Here is a 19407-nt window from a genome sequence, read left to right as displayed (position 1 = left end):
AAAAAAAGAAGAAAAAATAATAATAATGATAATTCAAATATGTATATAATAAATTTGTGAAAAGGTAATATCCATGACATAAAATAGACAAATAATAAAAACTATTAATAAAGAAAATCCAAGACAATAAATAATTATGCATTAAGTATTTAGTGGTACAAGGTATTGATTAATAAACATTATATAAAAGAAATAAGATAGGAAATATCAAAGAAAAAAACTTAGAATAAAAAATGTAAAATATAAAAGGAAAATAAATAAAAGATATGATAATAAAAAATAAAATAATGATTAAATAATAATAATGATAAGAATAATCAATTGCATTAGCATAGCATATATATTGCATCGTGCATATCATTGCATATAAATATTTTTGTTTACGAGTTAAGCTCCGATGATGAGATCTTCCGAGGATCTTACGAAGGCGAGTATTTTTCGAAAACTTCCCTAGGTGAAAAGATATCCTCGAGTCCCACCAGTATGATGGAGGGCTCGAGAAACATCTTTAATAAAAGGCTTTCACTCGTATTAGGTTCATCATACATGAAAACATTACTTTTAAAAGAAAAACGTATGATGATCCCGATGATGGAATTATTGGTTGAATTTGCAAAGACGAATTTCTCGAATAATTCCTTAGGTGAGAGAATACCCTGAATCCCACCAGCATGATGGGCGGATCCGGGAGGATATCCTTGATAAAAGGTCATCTGTCTAACATTTTTTTATCTCACGCCATGCATTTCATCTTGCCTCACATTTGCATTCCATTTTAGGTTAAATAGGAGATAAAATAAGAGAATAATAACTATAGAAATATAGTGAACTTAAAAAATTAAAGCCTAATAGGATAATCTAAAAATGGTACCGTTCATAGAACGGACGTCTCGAGGGTGCTAATCTTTCCCCGGGTGTAATCATACTCCCGAACTTAGATCTAGAAAAACGTAGACCAGTTTAAGGTTCTTTCGGTGGGCTTAAAATTAATTTAAGGCTTCGTCGATTAGAATCGAGTCAATAGGTGGCCAATCGCACCTAGTAAAAAAGACTGGTGGCGACTCCTAATTTTTAGAGTTTTCACTCGCGTCTAGCAGTCGGCTTCCCGAACCTGCAAGTTACGATAATTATGTTGGTTGATCTCCTTTTTTAAAGACAAAGTACATATTTCGAAATTGTTAATTACGAAGCCAGCAACATTTTAAAAGCAATCTAAATGAAAACTAAAATCATAAATCTGAACTCACAAATAAAAATAAATTACCAGCTAATCATTTTAATTTTTCCAAATGAAAGTCCATGTGCTTGTAAATTTGTTGAAACTAAAATCCAACATGCTTAATTTAGTCAAATTCTCGATTTCTTGAGACCCAATTCCTTTCAAAGCATTTTCAGATAAAATTAAATGTACTAAATCTTGGCAGTTGACTAAATTAGTTGAAATTCTATCGGAAAGATGGTTGGTTATCAAATTTAGAAAGAGTAATTTAGGAAGCTGATCAAATATAGCTGATGGAAGTTGATCTCCAATAAGATTATTAGTGTTAAAATCAATATTTGCAATAAATATATATAGACCATTGAGAAAGATATGTGATCTAAGAGCTGATTCCATCCCAAATGCAAATATTTTAAGTTAGAAAGATTTCTGATTGCTATAGGAATCTGCCTTTTTAGATCATTATCATATAAAGCAACTTCTCAAGGTTTGACAAAGAGCCCAAAGAAGACGGGATAATACTAGAGAAGTTGTTACCGTATAGAGACAACTTCTGAAGTTTAATGAATTAGGAATCAATCCATGATGGGATTTCCCCACCGAAGTTGTTGTTACCAAAGTTCATATATTTCAACGAAGATAAATTAGCCAACTCCATCGGCAATGAGCCTTGAAAATTGTAGCTTTGGATGTTTAGCTGAGCAAGAAAAGGAAGATTTCCAAAATTTTCTCGTTGGCCATTCGCCTGCTTTACTCCCCATTTCGCTATGCTCTCCATTTTTCTCTCTCGTCATCCAACATTTTCTAATTTTACCATCATCACTATCTCTTTGTCTATCTCTCGTCATTTCATTGTATGATCAAAGAACATGACATGGAAAGTAACAACATATTCTTGACTTTATTGGTTTGCACTCCCAAAACCCTCTCTCTGTCTATCTCTCATCATCTCATCGTCAATCTATATTCCAAAAAGCATGGCATGGTGAGTAACAACGGGTTTTTAGGTTTATGAGTGTTAAGTTTTTTCAGTGATTCAAGTCTAGTAGAACATACCTTAGCGTGAAACAAAGTGATTCATGCCTTGGCATGTAACTTAAAGGAAGCTTTGGCATGTAATATATGGTGCTGAAACTTTGACCTTGGCATGTAACATCCGATGCTAAATCTTTTTTATGATTATAGGAAATGTAACAAATAAAATAACATAAAAGCTAATTATCCAAATTTGAGGATTTTGGATAGTATCTTTTTGTTCAAATCCATTTCATCCCAGCAGCAATGTTGACGTTGAATAATATTTCAATAAATCTTCCTTTCCATGTCAAATTCCTTTTTGATTTTAAACTTTATCTCTATCGGTGTTTAACTCTAAGAGTTTATGTCCCATTGAGATACAAAGATAAATGGTAAATTACATTTAAAAAGTGTTGTTATTACACGTCAGGTTCAAAAAAATGTTATTATAGTTGAAAAAAAAAATTGTTGCATGCTTTAACTCCAAGAGTTTATGTTGTAGTGAAATACAAAGAAGTTACATGTTTAAAAATGTTATTGTTACGCATCATGTTCAAAAACATTAAGCAATACAAAAACTTCAGCACCAGATGTTACATGCCAAAGCCAAAGCTTCAACACCATATGTTACATGCCAAGGTTAAAGCTTCAACACTATATATTACATGCCAAAGCTTCCTTCTTTCTATTGATGTTACATGCCTAGGCATGAATCACTTTGTTACATGCTAAAGCATGTTCTATCAAACTTGAATAATTGAAAAACTTAACACTCATAAACCCAAGAACTTGTTGTTACTCATTATGCCATACTTTTTGGTCTGTAAATCGACGGTGAGATCATGAGAGATAGACATAGAGAGGGTTTTGTGAATGTAAATCAATAAACCCAAGAATTTGTTGCTACCTTCCATGTCATGCTCTTTGGTATGTTGATTGACAATGAGATGATGAGAGATGGACAGAGAGATAGTGATGGTGGTAAAATTAAAGAAAGTTGGATGATAAGAGAGAAAAATGGCGAGCACAACATAAAGGGAAGCAAAGCAAACAAATGGCGAGAGAGAAAATTTGAGAGTATTTAATTTGTTTGAAATGGTTTTAAGGGTATTTTTGTCATCTCATGGCTAAAATTAGTTAACTTTATATTGAAAGTTAGTTTTGAAATGGGCTTATGAATAGGTTTGTTTCTTACAATTTTCTCATTTTAAAATTGTCGAGAGAATTAATAAAGGTAAAAGTATTACAATATAACTTTTGAAATATTGATCATAAGCATTCTTAATTAAAGAACTAATGCTTAAAAAATTTTAGAATCTCATAATTTTTTCCTCTTCTAGGCCAATTTCCAGCATCGATGAGGACTCTAGCGTAGGCAATGGGCTGAAGAGAGAGTAAAATATTTGAAAAGATTCTAGCGTATTTTAGAAGGTAAAAACAATTCCGAATAACTCACGCATTTGAGAGTAAAAAAAAAAAAAAGAAAACGCAAAGAATGAATTTGACAAACTGGATTTCTCTATATGTAATTCAATTTCCATTCTGATCGGTTATTTTGCAACCACACAGTGAAAGTTAGTATACAACTGAATGATAAATTAACAGGAATATTTTAGATGTCTAGTTCTTCTTATTACTTTTGACGTTGGTACTTTTACAGAGAGAATGACATTAGTGTTTTTAATCAATGATTAGAATAGGAGACTTCAATTTTTATGTTGAGAGAGCTATACACCTTTTTGCATAGTTTAAATTTATTTTCCATTGTTAAGTGTATCAATTTAAATATTTACTGATACATCCTGGGGTACAATTAATTTTTAATATCATACAAATTCCATTCATTACGCAGAGCCTCTTGTCATCTTCATCACCATTTTGAGCATCATCGTTGGATCTCCTCGTGAAAATGCTGAGAAACTACAACAACATAAATCATGGAGAATCAAAAGACTAGGGTGGTAGAAAGAAATTAAGGTGATGACTGCAACAGATAATTTCATCGTCCATCACACGGTTGAAGTATCTTTCATTGACTAAAATAATGTGTAAAGATAGTTTATAGCTTTATATATATATAAAAGATACTGTAGATTTAGGCATTGCAGAAAGTCCCTACAAATTCAAGAAAAGAAAAAAGTAAAATGGACAAATTACCGTATATTAGAGAGAAAAAGCGTGAAGCATTCCCATGTTTTCTTCCTACAAAGTGATTAATAATTAAGGGGAATGATAATGTTTTTTTTAATCAAAGTGCACGTTGCGTCAACAAAACAAAAGAACACATAGAAGTCTTCCTCCTTTTGAAAAATTTTGCAATTACTTCAATCATTTTATTTCTTTTACTTATTTTATAATTAGCAATAAATAAAAGTAATGTTAATTATTTGAGCACAACGGTGTACGATAAGTTAGACATAATTTAGTTCTTTTTGTTAAAACTTGTACAACTAAGAAATTCAGATGTTGACATTGAGCTTTAGTCCTTCCATCTTGTACAAAAAAAAAAAAAAAAAAAACAGTTGCTTTTTGTTAGCAATGTTAAAACCACCTAAGACTATTAATTAGCTGTGTTATTTTCTTCCTCCACTTCTGCGGATTTTCCCTTTAACATAATTTTACTGACCTCTATGGTTTTCCAATTGTGACACAATGTATCTTACCCAATCCAAATACAAGCCCACATCCATACCCATCAATACAGAAGATTTCCAATTCAGTTCTCTTGTTGTGTCGTCACCTTTGTCAAAATTTGTGGTAGGTGGTTCCAAATACTGATCGTTATCACAGCTTTTTGATAATGGGAATCCACATAAACCCAAGTTCCCATGTGAGAACCATGTGTCAAAGTATCAAATTGATTGCCTTAGGAATGGATCCCACTAAATTATTTCAAGAGAAGATTAATACCCTTAAGAGTCCAAGATTTTTTAACTGTGCTGAAATTCTTCTTTCAAGCTTGTTTGATAATGATTTAAGCTTAGACAAATTATATAAGGATGATGGGATAAGACTTGTTAAAATATTGTGGGAGAGGTTGATGAATATAAGTAAATAAAGTTTTCCAATTATTTCAGGGATTTACCCTTTGGTTGTAATGAATACGGATTCATTATAATACACAGTTAGATTATATTCATATCTCATGTAGTCATCTTTTCTTTTCATTCCCATCCTTATAGCATGCAAATTTTCGAAAAAACTTCATTAATGAATAAAGTCCTTTAACTTTCAGAAAAAAAAAATGAAGTGCTTGGAGTTTGAATTGTATCACAAGTTTGAAGATTCTTGAATAAAATATTTGTGATGTCTAGCAAGAAAAAATGATGCTTTTACTTCCCCATGCACATTTGCAATTGGAAATTGTTCCATAACATCTAGACACGTTTGCACATTTGCACATTTTTTTTCTTCTACAGTGAGCATCAATAGAATTAAAGCATTAACATTGAAGATATAATGGGCTTAAGAAAAGTTGCACATGGTTATAAGCAAAGCAACCAGTCTGAGAATGCATGGAGTCATATATAGGATAATTAAAGATGTATGTCATGTCGAAATGCATACCATAATCTCAACAAAATCACCTGAAAATTATCTATAAAACAAATAGGATAAGACTAATACAACTGAAATTATTGACTAACAACAAATAGGATAAGACTAATACAACTGAAATTATTGACTAACAATCTAATAAACTGAAAAAAGAATGGAAGCCATCTTGAGGGTCGATTAAAAGCCGTAAGAATATATATAAAAGGAAGTTCACCACAATAAATAGAATGATAGAGCCCATACCACACAAGGCTTGAAGAATCTCTTTCCTGTCAAAATCCTATTTTTGCCAATGTCTAAGTGGATGAATTGGCTTCCCTTGGGAGTATTGTCCTTAATTGGAACACATCCAACCTGGCAAAATTTGTTAAAACTTGTCAGAGCTAGACCTTACATCTTGTAAAAAAGAAAAAAGGTAATGTAAATTAAATACTGTTATAATTTTTGAAGTAAACTCACCTAAAAGCATTATATCCTTCTAACATATATATTTTTGCTGAACTCTCTTGATCATCTCAATGAACCACCACGGTTCTCCAGTTGTGAACACGATGAATCCCAAACTCAATCCAAGCACCAGCCCACATCCATACCCCATCAATATAGAAAATTTCCAATTCAATTCTTTTGTTGTATCATCCTCATCATCAAATATTGTTGGAGGGGGTTCCGAATCCTGATCATTACCACAGCTTTTTGATAATGGGAATCCACATAAACCAAAGTTTCCAATGTAGGAATCATTTGTGAAAGTATTAAATTGATTGCCTCGAGGAATAGGTCCCGTGATTTTATTCCAAGAAAGGTTTAAAACTTCTAGGAATTCAAGACTTTGTAACTGTGCCGGAATTCTTCCTTCAAGCTTGTTGGATGAGAGGTCTAATGATTCAAGCTTAGACAAATTACTTAAGGATAATGGGATATGACCTGTTAAGCTATTGTGAGAGAGGTTGAGGACTATAAGTGATTGAAGTTTTCCAATTATTTCAGGAATCTGTCCATTGAATTGATTATTTGAAAAATCAATAATCGTCAAAGCCGTTAAGATTCTCATGAGCGCCATCGCCAACCCTTTTGTTGTAACAGAGAAAGATTTATCATAGTACACACCAAAGCTAGAGATATATCTCATATACTGCACTTCACCTGTCTTTTCATACCCATTGCTTATAGCATTCAAACTTTCAAAAAATTTTGGTGGCAAGCAGCCGCTGAAGTCATTGTTAGATGGATCGATAATCCGCAAATGAGAGAATGAAGATGCAACTTCAGAATTGACAATGTGACCACGGAATCTATTGGATCGCAAGACAAGAACTTGTAGATTCAATTTCCCTAACCAACTAGGAAAGATGTCCCTTAAGTTATTTTTCCCCAAATCTAGAAGTTCCAAGTCCTTACAATTAACCAAGGATTGTGGTATTGGCCCTCCAAGCTGGTTACTGTTGATGCGAAAACTTCTCAATGAACAACTTTTAGGAAATAAAATTCCCGGTATTTTACCATTAAAGTTATTCGTATATAGATTCATCTGTACAAGAGAGGAGGTCAAATTTCCAAGATGCTCTGGAATAATTCCACCCAAATTATTCTTAGACAAGTCAAGATATTGAAGGGAGCTCAAATTCCATACTGAGGAAGGGAATTCTCCAACTAATTGATTCTTTGATATGCTGAACCAAAGTAATGAAGGTGGTAGAGTTGGAAGCGGTCCTTCAATAAAATATGAAAAAAAGATAAGATATTGAATATTCTTTGGAAGAAGTTGTTTAAAATGCCAAAAATGATACTTTTACTTCCTTTTGCCCAATTGGAACTTAGTGCAAATCACTCCACAATCATGAGTTGAATTAAAACATTTTAATGAAACTTAATAATATTTGAGTATAAACTATGAAAACAAAATCTTCACTATTTTTTTTTCTTTTAAGTCAACATCTACTCTTATTCCATCTAGCAAAGGGGAAACCTCAAATAAGAACTTATTACAATACTACATAGAGACAAATAATTTGATCTAACATGTAGGTATGTTTCTCTCTCTCTCTCTCTCTCTGTGTTAAGAATTAAATGATTCCAACTGGTAAAGAAAAAGAAGAGGAATTGGGTACGAATCAACAGCTTGTTGAAGGAAGAAAGGAGTTAGGGAATAGTGCCATTTTAATTCTTTAGTTAATGAGTGATTGAAACACTTAAAGTCTTGTTGCTTTGTTTGTTATTTATAAGTTGGCTTAAACGCCTAATACTTGTGTCGTTTTTCTTGGTTTCTGTAAAGCTTAAAAGCCACGTGTTTTTTTTTAGTCTGTTTCCTATAGTCGTTAGAATGTCCGTTGTAAAGCAAAGAATTACAAGTCTGGAATCTTGTGCACAGCTATTTTTCCTCATTGTTTTTCATTCTCCAATGCCGGTTTACAAGGTTATGTTTGTTGCTATCATATAAATACTAATATGAAAATGAGGGTGGTTTTTTTCAGCCAATCTATTTCTTCCCAAAGTTTTTCTCAGCTCCTCCAGTTCTTTTTTTTTTTTGCTCTCTCTGCTTCAATACCATCCCTAATTTATCAAAAATTTCTTCATGGTATCGGAGCTTTAAATCAACCTTAAGGGATATTTCTTCATTTGGTCTTTACCCACTTTCTTTTTCCATATCTTACTCTCTGTCTTGTGGTTCATGGCTACAGCTGGGTTTAGTACCTCTGCTCCTCCAGTTTTTACTAGAGAAAATTATTTGTTTTGGTCGGTGAAGATGCAGTCTTACCTCAAGGCCTTCAATCTATGGGAGGTGATGGAGACCAAGATAGAACCAGTACAAAGGCTCACCAATCCAACACTGGCTTAGATAAGATGATTTGAAGAAGATAAGGAAAGAGCTATAAACCCTATCTTGCTTACAATCTGCAGTATTTGATGATATTTTTGCTAAGATAATGCATTTACATAATCCAAAAGAAGTCTGAGATCATTCAAAGGAAGAATTTCAAAGTAGTGACGAAACCAAAAAAATCCAGGCATTCAATTTAACCAGGCAATTTGAGATGTTAACCATGGATCATAGTGAGTCTATCAAAGAGTTTTTTGGTAAGATCATGGGGATAGTAAACCGACTTAGGCTGCTAGGTAAAGAGATGTCTGAAGAAAGGCTTGTTAGTAAGATACTGGTTGGATTACCTAAAAGATATGAGTCTAAGATATCTTCGTTAGAGGATTATAGGGATCTTGGCCAGGTGACTTTGAAAGAGTTAGTCAATGCACTAAAAGGGTTAGAGCAGAGGAGAGCTTTTAGGTAAAAAGGCCTTACTGAAAGTGCTCTAGTTGCCAAAACCAAAAGTTTGAAGGCTGGTAGCAGTAATTCTAGGAGGACTGATCCTGAAAAGAAAAATAAAAGGAAGAAAATTGATGAAAAGAGACATGGGGATCATAAGAAATCATTTCCACCATGTTCTCATTGTAAAAAGATAAAATATACAGAAAAGTACTACTGGTTTAGACCGAATGTTAAGTGTAGGAAGTGTCACCAGCAAGGAAATGTAGAAATAGTATGCAAAAGCAAAGGTACGAAAACTGATGAGAAAGCAATTGTGGTTGAGGAGCTTCAAACAGAAGATGAAATTTTGTTTATGGCTAAGAAGTTAGATAGTGAATAGAAGAATGACATCTGGTTGCTAAATAGTGGCTGTTCAAGCAACTTGACTGGTTACAAGGAAAATTTTATCAATTTGAATGAGAGTTTTAGAACTCAAATGGAAATAGGAAATGGTGATATGCTACTAATCTTTAGAACTATTATAGTGGGAGTGCAGACACTTAGTGGAATCAAATTAGTGGCAAATGTCTATTATACTCCTGATGTGAGTCAAAACTTACTGAGCGTAGGTCAACTTGTGGATGAAGGCTTTGAATTAAACTTCAAAGACAAGGTTTGCACAGTGAAGAATTCAGCTAGAATAGAACTCTTCACAATAGGAATGAGAAACAAATGTTTCCCATTAAACTAGATGAAAATTAAGAACACTGTTTATAGTTGCACTCTGACGAGGCTTGGTCATGTGAATTATGGTTCACTTAAGTTGATGGCATCTAATAACTTGGTTGATGGGTTGCCCTTCATGGCAAGCTTGAAAAAGGTTTGTAAGCTGTATCAGTATGGGAAGTAGAGAAGAATTTCATTTCCAAAAACTAGAACCTGGAATGCAACAAGTAAATTAACTGACTATTTCATACAGCTTCCAACAAAATGGTGTGTTAAAAAGGAAGAACAGGACTTTGATGGAAATAGCTAGGTGCTTACTATTTGAAAAAAAGTTGCCAAGTAATTATGGGTAGAAGCAATTAACATTGCTAACTACTTGTTTAATTTGACACCTACTAGAGCCTTGGTTGGCAAAACACCTTTTGAAGCCTGATATGATATAAAACCTTTAGTCAAACATCATAAAGTTTTTGGATGCATTTGCTTTGCTAAGATTCAAAGTGCAAAGAGGACCAAGTTGGATAGTAAGTCTCTTTTAGCTATCCACCTTGGATATAATGAAGTATCAAAAGGATATAGACTCCTGGATGTCAAAAATATGAAGTTCTTTATAAGTAGAGATGTGGTGTTTGATGAGAATAGGATGCGAATCTAAGTCTATTGAAGGCATAGAAAATTCTGTGGTTTTTGCTAATTTGTTGCTAGAAGATGAAGTTGACTTAATTTTAGATGAAAATGTAGATGAGATCCCTATGACAGGAACTAGGAGCTTGGAAGACACATATGCCAGGTGTCATTTGGCAATCACTGAGCCTGGTTCCTATGTTGAAGCTATTTTTGATGAACATTGGAAACAAGCAATGGAAGATGAAATGATGATGATTAATAAGAACATGACCTGATTATTGGTAGACAGGCCTAAAAATCACAATGTTATAGGTGTTAAGTGGCTTTTCAGAATCAAATTAAATCCAGATGGATCTGTCAACAAATATAAAGCTAGACCTGAAGTTGAAGGTTTCGCGCAGGTTTATGGTGGGGACTACTTGGAGACATATGCACTTGTGGCCAAACATGACACCATTCGGTTGCTGGCAGCCTTGTCTGCAAAAGATGGATGGCTTAGCTATCATTTTGACATAAAATCTGCCTTCTTGAATGGTTACTTGAAGGAAGATATTTATGTAGAACAACCAGATGGATATGTTGAGAAGGGTTCTGAAAGCAAGGTTTGTAAGTTGGTGAAGGCTCTATATGGTCTCAAATAGGCACCAAGGGCTTGGCATGAAAGGATGGATGATCACTTACTAAACCAGGGATTCATCAGAAGCAGTACTGAAGCAACTCTCTGTATAATGAAGGTAACTGATACAGCTAAGTTGATACCGGTATTGTATGTTGATGATTTGCTTGTTACTGATCCGAAAACTAAAAGCTTAGCTGAATTTAACTCACAGATGCTAAAAGACTTTGAAATGACTGATTTAGGACTGATGCTTTATTTCCTTGGATTGGAATTTATTCAATACTCCAGTCACATAATCACTCATCAATGAAAGTATTGATCTGTTGAAAAAGTTTCACATGACTCACTGTAAAGTTGTCAGAACCCCATTAGCCACTGAAAGTAAGTTTTGTAGACAAGATGGGTCATTAGAGGCTAATGAGAAATTGTACAGAAGCATTATTGGCTCTCTATTATATCTTGCTGCAACCAGACCTGATTTAATATATGCAACAAGTCTTCTGTCCAAGTACATGCAAGCTCTAACAACTATACACTTTACTGCAGCCAAACAAATTCTAAGGTATGTCAAAGGCACTGCTGATTATGGTGTTAAGTACTTGAAAGTTGAGAGTGGTGAGCTTCAGGGATTTACTGATGCTGACTGGGCTGGCTTTCTATATGACTCTAAAAGCACAAGTGGTTATTGTTTTTCCCTTGGGACTAGAGTGTTTTCTTGAAGTTCAAAGAAGTAGGAAGTAGGAGCTCAGTCATCTGCAGCAGTAGAGTACATTGCTATTGCTTCAGTTGCAAACCAAGCACTTTGGTTGAGGAAGATTTTAGTTGAATTGAGTTTTACACAAAACAGGGGTACTTTATTGCATATAGACAATCAATCTGCTATGGCAATCGCCAAGAATCTAGTGCAGCACGGTTGAACAAAACAAATCAGAGTGAAGTACCATGCTCTGAGAGATGCAGTGAAGGAAGGTGAAATGGAGCTGAAATATTGTCCTACAAAGGAGCAACTAGCTGATATTTTTACTAAAGGGTTGAGCACAGATCGATTTGAGTTTCTAAGGAACAGACTGGGAGTTTACTCATCTGGAATCAAGGAGGTGTGTTGAGAATTCAGTGATTCCAACTCGTAAAAAAGAAAAAGAGGAATTGGGAGCAAATCAACAGCTTGTTGAAGGAAGAAAGAAGTTAGGGAACGATGTCATTCTAATTCTTTAGTTAATAAGTGACTGAAACACTTAAAAGTCTTGTCGTTTTCTTTGTTATTTTTAAGTTGGCTTAAACGCCTAATACTGGTGTTGTTTTGCTTGGTTCCTGTAAGGCTGAAAAGCTTCTTGTTTTTTTTAAGTCTATTTCTTGTAGCTGTTAGAATGTCCATTGTAAAGCTGTTAAACTTTCAAAAAAAAAATAAGTGAAGGAAAATGAAGGAAAATGAAGGAGAGTAAAGAGAAAGATTAAGAGCAGTAAGGTGAAGAAAAAACAGAACAACTTCTTCATTCATATCAGTTTGCTACTTAAAGCTTAAGTATAGAAAACAGAATGGAAATTGACAACTACCCACTAAGTGAACTCAATAGATAACTGATCCATAATTCTAAGTGGTAGACTAACAAGTGCCAAGTAGGATAACCAACAATAACTGACTGCAACTTAAGAAAATAAGACTAAACTTAACTGAGTCTTATGCATCAGCATGTAGTATCTGCTGGCTGCTCAGATAAACACTATCAACAGCTAAAGAGATGCATTCCAACTTCAACAAAAGCATAGTGTTCCATTTCTGGAATCCTGTGCTCAGCTATTTTTCCTCATTGTTTTTCATTCTTCAATGCCGATTTACAAGGCTATGTTTGTTATCGTCATATAAATACTAATATGAAAATAAGTGAGGGTGGTTTTTTTCACCCAATTTGTTTCTTCCCAAATTTTTTCTTAGCTCCTTTGGTTCTTGTATTTTTGCTCTCTCTGCTTCAATACCATCCCTGATTTATCAGGAATTTCTTCACTCTTTATCTCTCTTTACACATGCACATACTTTATTAATGCATTCACGTTCATATGCACATAACATACTTATACTTCATTTAGTTGACATTTTTACTATCAATCAAATGGAACCTTATTAAAATAACACTCCTCTATATCAAATTGAGTGTTAACATTTCCATTTTTAACTATTATAGTTTTCGTTCTTAATTTCTTTTTTTTTTTTTTGAATATCTAAAATTCTTGATATCAATTTTTCATTTTTCTTTTACATTTTGGTACTCAAAAACAATTTAAACTCCCATATATGAAAAATCGTGTTATACAAATCGGATAAAAAGGAGAAGAAAGATGATACCTGTCAACTTGTTATACTTTAGATCAAGTAATGTAAGAGAAGTCAAGTGTCTGATAGTTGATGGAATTACACCTGAAAAATGGAATAATGTCTTAAAATTTTAACTAAAATCTGAGCTCGTGAATAAAAATAAATGCCAACTAATCATTTTAATTTGTGTAAAAAGAAAGTCCACAATAAGCATACCTGCTAGGTTGTTCCAATAGAGAGACAAATAACTTAATCTAATCAAATTCTCAATTGCTTGAGGCACACTTCCCTCCAAGGCATTGCCATATAAAGATAAAACTGTTAACTCTTGACACTTGAATAAACTGGTTGGAATTCTACCGGAAAGATGGTTGGATCCCAAATGTAGATATTTTAATTTATGAAGCTGATCAAATATAGTTAATGGAAGTTGACCTACAGGGAGATTATTAGTGTTGAAATCAATATTTGCAATAAAGATATATTGACTATCAAGAAAGATATGCAATCTGAATGCTGATTATATCCTGAATACAACCATTTTAAGTTTGCAAGATTTTAGATTGGTATAGGAATTTACACTCTCAGATCATTTTCATATAGGAGTTGTTAGATTTTCTCAACATTAAAGTGTGGACTTGCATTATTTAATTTATTTTATCTTTTATAAAAATAGGCTAAGCTTATTTAGTCTTGATAAAGTGACAATTTTATAGCCTATTATATGATCTAATTAAATGGGTTAGGCTTCAATATTAAATGTGGACTTAAAAGTGTAAGCCTAAATAGGAAATCCAAAATCCAATGATCGGTGGGACTAGGGATTCACTATATGAAGGAAAGGCTAAGTCTCCTCTCTTTCCTGCAACTACATTAAGATCTCACCCATTGGAGAGTCATAAAGAAAAAGAGAAGAAAATCCTAGTGCATTGAGTACCAACAGTTAATCTAACCAAATACTATTTTTGTTGTCAAACCATTGATGAGAAATCAAGTACGCTTTGTATTCTGAAATTCAACTGTGGAGATTTTGGGTTAAGTGTAAATTGCTTATTCTTATTCTTTGAAAAAATTCAAATAAACTCTTATTCTTTTATTGCATTCAATCAAGTTTTTATATTTTTATTTTGACTCAAATAGGTCCTTATTACTAATAGTTGAGTAAATACTATTAATCAAAATATCAATTATTATTTTATGCCTACGTGACATTAACATGGAGGGTCAAATGTTAAATGACCATATCATCATGGCACATCATCATCCATTATAGCATTTTAACATGCTATGTCGCATAGAATGACAAGTGGCATTTTAACCAATCACAATTAATCAACCATTAGTCATAAAAACTTATTTGACTTAAAATAAAAATATAAGAGTTTAATCAATAATTTGTTCCTAGCTTTCTTTTTCTTAGTGTTCATAGCTGCCATTTTTTATTTTTTTTGGCTATGGACTTCTTTTGCACAACTGTAGGGCTGTTCACCATCTAGAAAATCCCGGAAAGTCGTTTCTTTGGGCATGGAACAGTCTCCTGTTTTGTTCTTGAGCCTTGTGGCATTCTTTTTGTTAGCTACTGCTCTGTCTCACTCTTTTTGTAAAGCGATATTTTGATTTTGAAAGCAATATATACCTATTATCGTCTTTCAAAAAAAATTCAAAAGTTTAATTGAATACAATAAAAAAAATAAAGGCACATTTATTTAAATTTTTCTAAATAATTTAAGGAGTTTTTATTATAATTACGAATTATAATTGGTCAAAGTACCCCATAGATCTCTGTACTATAAATTTTTTGTCAATTTAGTCTCTCTATTCTAAGATTTTGTGCAATCGAATCTCTATGCCTAACTTTGTTCAAGTTGACTGTTTGTGGTGTTGACGTGTTAGAACAAAAAAAATCAAAATTTTTTGAAAAGTAATTTCCAAAACTTTTTTGAAAAAAAATTTTAAAATTCTTTTGCCATGTCATAGGGACTAATTAAACAAACGGTAGAATATAGCGACTAAATTGAACAAAATTTTAAGGGCTAAATTGAACAAAGCTCTATCTATAGACACCTAAAATAAATAAATAAATAAATAATTTTAAATTATAATAAAATGAAACAAAATAATAAAAAAAAAAGAGGGAATGGCTGGGCGTACGCCCAGCCATCCCTTCCCCAACCACCACGCATGATGGGGTTCTGGCCACCAACTCCCTAGTGCCAGAACCCCATTGCCGGGTTGTCCAATTTTTTGGACAACCCGGCTTTTTAAGGACCACCTGCAAAACCAAAAGGAAAGAGAACACAACAAAAAAAATCTAAGATCCAAAACCTACCAGTAGAAGCTACCTAGCCACAAAAAAAATAAAAAATAAAAAGGGCAGCCAAAAAAATCCAATCGGGGGTTTCAACTGGGGGATTCGGTTCGGTTTGAGCGAGAGAGATTGGTGAGCTGTGAAGGGAGGTTAGATATTTGGGGTGCCGATCATCGGCAGGGGAAAGCCTAAACCTGTTTGGGTCACCGTCGACCGAGGCAGGGGTGCCAGATCCATCGATCGGAAGGGAAGAAGGCTTCGAGGGAGAGGTATAGGAACATCTGAGTCGCCGGTTGGAGGGAAGCAAAAGGGGTAGTACGCCGGCGCTGGCGGGAAGAGGAAAGGTTTTTTAGAGAGAAGGCAGAGGGTAGCTGGCTAGAGAGAGAAAATGAAATCTGAAAATGAAAAGAAAGGCCAAAAATGGGATTTATATACCCGAGTTTAGGGTCTAAACGGTGCCGTTTCAGTGGAGTGAGGAATTAAAAAGATCAACGCCTAAACGACGTCATTTTAGGGAGTCCCCGGAGCCCCAAAACGGTGCGTTCAGGGGAAGGCCAGACGGACCAAGGAAGCAGGCTTGGGACGCCTCCATGCAGCCCAGACAACTTGGGCCATCATTCTAGCCCAAGCAAGGTGAGGCCTTACCCGTTTATTGTGGATTTGGGCTTGCTATTTTGGGCTTATCCAATTTATTTAATTGTTTGCTTAGCTTAAATAAAAATATAAAAATAATAAAAATAAAAATATATAAATAATAACAATAACGATAATAAGTGAATAAAAAAATATTAATATTATAAATATATTTAGAGGCTTGCAAATAATAAAATAATAATAATAATAATAATTCATGATGCGAATATATATATATTTTTTAAAAAAAATAATAAATGAAAAATGGAAAAAATAATAAATAAAAAATAAAAAAAATAAATAATATAATTGGAATAATTATTTGAGTATTACCACCTAAAAGGGGCAAAGAGTTGCCTCTTTCTGGTGGATGTTTTTCGGGTGCGAAGTTCGAGATGAATTTTCACCGAAACGTCGGGATAAATCTGAACTCTAAACTTCAAAACCCGTTAAGTCAAATAGTCGTTGTTAAAAAAATAATATACATAAGAAAATTTTGTTGCATTCAAATTAATGTAATCAGTTAATGAGCTTAAATAAATATTACTAAATAAAGTTAATTTAATCGTTTAAAAATAAATTAATTAATTATTTGATAAGCTATATAATCAAGTAAAATATTAATGAAAAAAACATTAATTAAAGGATATGGATTTAAGTAGAAAGCAAAAAATATATATATATACATAAATAAATAAATAATCCATGAAAAAAATAGATAATAATAAACATATAAACAAAATGATAAATTATTAAATACATAGTTAAGTGAATTATGAACTACCTAATTCAATAAACGCGTGCATGTAGATATCAGCATTTTATCCTGTCATAGCACGCCACATTTATCTTGCAAATGGTGCGGGAATCCCTATGATGGGATTTCCCCGAGGAGCTTGTAGAGACGAGTTCTTCCGGGGATATCTCTAGGTGAAGAAAATTTCGAGACTTCACCAAAGCGTTGAGATGGTCTTCGAATGATTTTTCAATAAAAGGTTACCGACCCCATTATTTAAAATAAACAAGTCATGACATCATTTTACGCTTGCATCATGTGCATACGTAAAACCAAAAAAAAGAACTCAGCCAGCCAATTTAATAAAAAATTTAGTTAATAAGTAGGGATTAAATCAAAAGTATGCTATAATAGGATAACTTAAGATTAAATGGTACTGTTCATGGAACGGGCGCTACGGAGATGCTAACCCTTCTCCGTGCATAACCGCACTCCCGAACCTATCTCAAAAAAATGTGGATCAGTTCTCGTTCTTTCGACGGACCTAAAATTAATTTAGGACTTCGTTCATCAGAATTGGGTTAATAGGTGACCAATCACACCTAGATAAAAAAAGATTAGTGGCGACTCCTAAACCATTTAATTTTCGCCCGCGTCTGGCGGTCGGGTTCCCGGACCCGCATGTTACGACACTATCGTATAAGGACTAAATCGAGTACTTTTACCGTTTTTGTTTAGCATTGCATTTATACCAAAAATGTATTTTTATATATTAGAGGCTCTTCTTTAGTAATTAAAAACCATTAACTTTCTATGTACACAGAAAATTTCCGTCAGCAAATTAGTTTCTTCTCAAATTAAAATTTAGATTAACAATATAAACTTTGACTTTAATATTGAAGAAGAGATCTGCAGAAGCCAAAATTATGACTTCTTATACTAGCTAGAGAGATCATGGCAACCTCAACTTAAGGTTCAACAAACCCCATTTTTTCAAAATAATTCGAAGGAATGCTATTGATTATGTATAACTAGTAAGTGATCTCTCCTTTTAAATTTTGTTTAATTTGATCCCTATGGGGTGACACAAAGAAACTGACATGGCAAAAAATATTTTCTAGAAGAAAATTTTTTTGGTTCAATACGTCAGCACCACATCAACACCACTAATGGTCAATTTAAATAGAGTAAGGCAGAGGGACTAGATTGGACAAAATCTCAAAGTAGAGGACTAAATTAACTAGTTTTGTGTAAAGGGATTAAGTTGATAAAAAACCTATAGTGCAAGGACTTATGGGGTATTTTGACCAATTACAATTTATCAATGTTATAATTAAAAAAAAAATTAAATACACTAAAAGTTAAAAATATTTTTCTTAATATTTGCACCAAGTCAAAATTGGAACAGAAAAAGAAATAATAGAGAACATAAAAACACTAAAAATAAGAGAAACAAAGGAATTCAAACAGCTGGGTGAAAGAAAAAAAAAGGGAATTCAAACAGCAATGCAAAACACGCATATTGTGAAATTGTAGAAGCAAAATTGGATTGGAGTAGGGTTCCCACTTCAAAATTAAGAAAGACAAACATCCAAATCCTCAAAACCCCAAAATTATGATCATGGATAGATCCAAACTATAATCTTAACACACCCATATATCACAAAACATAAGTTGAATCAGAAAATTCTAATGGAACTTAATAATATTCAAGCACAAACTATGGGAAAAAGATTACTCCATTAATTTGTCATGAATTATTTGTCATTATTTAGCTTTCACAAAAATTGAGAAAAAAAGTATTGAAATATTAAAATTTTAAATTTTTTTTATAAAATTGATGCATTCTGATTTTTAATGTCAGTTTTTTTAAAAATATCATGAACATATAGTTCTTTCTCAATTAATCTTCACATTTACATTTTAACTGTTTTAAATTCAGGTTCTTTCTTATTTTTATGAAAATATAAAATTTTTATTTTTACTTTTACATTGTGGAATTAAAAATCAGTTAATAGAAAATCTTAAAGTAAAAAACGTTTTTTCTTTAATTAAACACACATATGCATGCGCGCATGCACTCACACACATGCACACACGCATGTTTAATTTTCATTTTAAATACATAAAAAGTATTGCTGATTGATATGCATATATCAGGTGAAAAGGAGAAGAAAGATAGGGGGGAAGGTTTTATCAAGGGAATTGTTTCTTTGAATTTTTGTGAGGGTGATTCATGTGTCCTAAGATTGTGTTCATGAGAGCTAACGTGGGAACTTAAGGAATGAGTGAAAGAGTGATTTCATTCTTTGTTTTTTAGTGAGTGAGTGAGGTCTGTTGTCTTTTTTCCTCTTTAAGTTTTGACAGGGGCATTTTTTCTTCAAAAACCGATGGAAATGGATTACCACA

General features: G+C 33.0%; 1 protein-coding gene across 1 annotated transcript; it reads right to left on the bottom strand.

The window, feature by feature from the left end:
• On the bottom strand, positions 6273 to 7325 carry LOC18608174 (receptor-like protein 12). Its single transcript, XM_018124309.1, has one exon. The coding sequence runs from the start codon at positions 7323 to 7325 to the stop codon at positions 6273 to 6275; it is 1053 nt and encodes a 350-aa protein (XP_017979798.1).

The sequence above is a fragment of the Theobroma cacao genome, chromosome 7, assembly GCF_000208745.1.
Source record: "Theobroma cacao cultivar B97-61/B2 chromosome 7, Criollo_cocoa_genome_V2, whole genome shotgun sequence".
Taxonomy (NCBI): Eukaryota; Viridiplantae; Streptophyta; class Magnoliopsida; order Malvales; family Malvaceae; genus Theobroma; species Theobroma cacao.
The sequence above is the reverse complement of the archived record's forward strand: the minus strand, read 5'-3'. Positions and strand labels throughout refer to the sequence as shown.